The 3685-nt window shown below is 65.9% G+C and overlaps 1 protein-coding gene across 1 annotated transcript; it reads right to left on the bottom strand.

Moving 5' to 3' along the window:
- Window positions 1-3408: 3408 nt before the first annotated feature.
- MNEG_15072 (hypothetical protein) lies at window positions 3409-3603 on the bottom strand (the record flags this gene model as incomplete). The annotated part of the gene is made up of 1 exon (XM_014036457.1): window positions 3409-3603. A coding segment is annotated over one exon (195 nt), but the record flags the coding sequence as incomplete, so codon positions are not given.
- Between the last annotated feature and the right edge of the window lie 82 nt (window positions 3604-3685).

The raw sequence follows: 3685 nt of genomic DNA on the forward strand, positions 1-3685 counted from the left end.
CCGCCAGGTGGGTGGGGCCGTCGAGCTGAGGTGGCGGGGGGCGGCACGGGGGCGGCGGGTGCGCGGGTGCGCATGCATGAGTAGGCTGGGCGGCTGCGGGCGGAACGCACGCGGCCAGTCGTAAGCGCGCAGTCAGGCGGCGCTGCATCTGTGTGACGGTGAACCATTTCTAGCCGCGCCGCCTGCCTGTGACGACTGTGCAGCGACCCTCCCTCCCTTTGCCGCCGCGCAGCAAATGGCACGGCGCCGAGCTTCCCGGCTGGGCGCAGCCCCGCTCGCCGGCGGCGCCCCGGCCCCCGCGCGCCCGCTGCCGCGGCGGACCCACAGGCAGGTGTATCGTGGGCGCCCGGATCGCGCGCGATTTCGAACGGCGCCGGCAGCTGCGCGGCGGCTTCCCACCAGCAGCGGCACCCTCTCCTTGACGTCCTTGTGGGGGATGACGGCATGGTAGAGCTCCCGGAACTCACGCGGCTTGTCAGACATGTCCACCTTGTTTTTTGTTCAAATAATGTTCCATGTAGGGGGGCCGGAATGTGGGGTGGGGCGGGCATTTCGGGCAGGCGATTGGGTTCTGCAGCCTAGGATGGTTGTGAGCTGGGGGGCAGGAGGGTTGCAAGTCGCCCACAAAGTAAGGCCAGCACCCACCCGCCTGCGTGCACGCCCGGCGCGCCGCATCAGCCGGCACGGCCCCCTCCTACAATCGCCGACCAGACAGCCACGTCCCCCGGGACACTCCGTCTGATCACCCCAGCTCCCAAATCCCTCCAAGCCCCCAAAACCCCAACCCCACCTGCGTGCCCGCACCGCACCAGCCCCCCTTTCCCCTGTCCCAGCAGCGCAGCCCCTGCCCCCCGCCCCCCCTCACCTGCACCATCTTGAAGGGCACCTGCTTCTCCAGCAGGGCAATCAGTGTTGACTGAGAGTAGGGGCACAGGGATCCATCAACGGGGTCCTGGGGTTGGGGGGGTGGGTAACATGGACAGGGGGTGTTGGACGGGTCGTTTGTGTGTATGGGGGGGAGGGGGTGCACATTAGGAGCACTGGGCGTCGAGCGCGACGGGTTGTGCGGGGTGGGTGAAGGGTGGCGAGGTTCAGGGTTGCAGGGCTGGAAGGATCAGGGCTGGGTTTGAGGGCAGACGGGCGGCAGGCGGCCGCGGGAGGAAGGGGTGTGACAGGCGCGGAGCAGTGCGCCTGGGGCAGGCGCCGCACCACACAGATGCTGGCGCTGACGTGGCGCCCCGGCCGGGCCGGCGTGCGCACGCGCGGCTGTCGGGCGCGCGATCGTGAGAGTAGTTGTGCACGGGCGCACCTGCCCCGTGTACAGGGTGGCGGTGGATGAGTAGTGCTGCTCGTCCCTGCTGCCGTGTAGGCTGAAGACGCGCGTGCTGGCGCGCTGCGCGGCGCGCCCCGCGAGCGCCGGGGCGCGGCACAGGTAAGTCGTGCGAGATAGAAGCATCGGTTCGTGAATTTCGTGGGGTGTATAACCACGCCACGCGGATAGGCGAGGCTTTCGGAAGAATGATCTTGTGCGTTACCCGCAGGACAATGAGCTTAATCTACAGTAACGTATCTGAGAAACCTCGTTTCGTGGTTCGAACACTGGCCGAGTGAAACGATGAAAGGCATCAGGTGACACCGAACTCACTGCTGTCACACAGCTGCACACATCAGCAGTGTTGCGTTCGAGCGAGCCACATACACAGCATATAGCATCACAAGTATACTATTTTAGAACACACCGGGCTAACATGCCCAACACCGGTCTGCTTGCCGTCATCACAGCAGGCACAGCATGGTCGCCACGCCACCTGACACGAGCAGTTCGCAGTGAGCGGTCACATCACAATTGCGCAACTGCCTTGAGGGCTGAGGGTCACACTCCCTTCGCGTCCACCAAAGCACTTCCCAGTTTTGGGCCTTACTGCACCCTTTCTATGTGTGAACACAACGTAAGTTGGTGGTGGACTGGTGAGGTGGTGGTGGATCATAGGGGGGGCGGGAGGGATGGATGGGTATTGACCGCCGCTGTTTGTGGGTGCTTCCTGCGCTTCCCTTGCTGCCAATTCCCGTCTTCATCTGCTGAAGCGGTTAATTGAAGAGAGCTGCCCCTCGAATGCCTCCATTTCTTACATTTATAAGCAACAAAGGAAGGCGCGGGCCGCCAGTTCGGATGGTCAAAGTGCCGGCTTGGCGCAGGGGCAAAACAGCAATAGCAAACTAAAACCGTAACACGCAGACGGCTCGGAAATCCCAATTGCCGCCATTTCTGAGTGCTACTGAGCGGTACGACCTCCCAGGCAATCAGCAGCCGTGCTGCGACGGAGGGATGGCCGTCGCGGCGCCAACGAAGACTGACCGACAGACCGCGCGGCTCCCTCGCTAGCTTCCTGTGATGCTGCGCGCAGCCGGGCAAGCAGTCAGGCACACAGTCAGCAGGCGACCGGTCGCGCGCCTCGAGAGGCAGGTGCCAGCTCACGCTTCAGATGAGCGGGGCACGACCAAAGCTTGCAGCGTGAACGAGTCATGCAATGAAAGGGGAGCGGTGGTTGCGAGGCGGCGAAATACTCCTGGTAGGTACCCAAGTATGAGGATGTCGCGGTGGGGTTGGGAGGGGGGTGTTCGGGGTTCCTGGGGTCGCGTCGCAGCGAGGGCTGCAGGCACGACTACCAGAGGGGCGCGGGCCCGACCAAGCGCCACCACCGCCGGCGGGGTACCACCCCCAAAGCCGCCGCCGCCGCGCGATGCGCCGCGGGCGCCACCAAAGGTTGGCGCGCGCGCGGCTGCGCGCGGCGGTGGGGGCAGAGGAGGGCCGCGCGGCCAGCGCTGGCCGGGGGCCCCGTTGAAAGCGCATTCTTGCTCTGGTGAACAAAACAGTGTTGGAGACAGACTGAAGGGGGACGCCCCGGCCGGGTGACAGGGGCCCTGGTTCGCAGCAAAAGCCACGGCATTTCGTTCTGACGCACGCACGCTCGGCTCGTGCGCAAGCGCAGGCCAACAAGCGGGGCTTGCACGTGGATGGCGCAGGCGCACGCGCGCTTGCGAATCCAGCCGTTTGTCGCGCAAGCGCTGCAGGGCCGACATGCCATTACGACGAGCCCTTCGCAGGACAGAGATGGTGCGCAATCGGTGATGCCAAGTGTTGGCAAAGCGCAAGCGCGTGCTGGCCCACGCAAATAGATTCGAACTTGCACCCTTGACGACCGGGTGCGCACAGCCATAGCAGACGCCATACCGGTGTGACGCGCCGCGGCGGCGGCCCGGCGGCGCAGGCGCACCATCGGCCCGGCCGGCCCCCTGAAGGGGCAGCCAGCGCGACCCCGGCCGCCACCTCAAGCGTCGCGGTACTTGGGGCGGCCTGCGCGGCTGCGGCGGCGCCGCCGCCAAAGCCCCGGCCCCCGTGCTGCCGCCTCAGTCGTGCAGGGACTCGAACCCGAGGCCCTCCTTGGGGCAGCCGGCCTTCTTGGCGGCGCCAATGACGTCAGCAATGGGGGTTGACCAGGCGTCGGTGTAGATCTGGCGGAGGTCCCTGATGAGGGGGTAGCGGGGGTTGGCCCCGGTGCACTGGTCGTCAAAGGCCTGCTCCGACAGCTGCTCCAGGCAGGCCTGGGTGGAGGGTGTGTCGGTTGGGGTTGAGGGGTGTGTAAGTTGGGTATGAGGGGTGTGTGAGTTGGCGTGGGGTTGGGGG

Source organism: Monoraphidium neglectum (genome assembly GCF_000611645.1).
Source record: "Monoraphidium neglectum strain SAG 48.87 unplaced genomic scaffold scaffold05003, whole genome shotgun sequence".
NCBI classification, from domain to species: Eukaryota; Viridiplantae; Chlorophyta; class Chlorophyceae; order Sphaeropleales; family Selenastraceae; genus Monoraphidium; species Monoraphidium neglectum.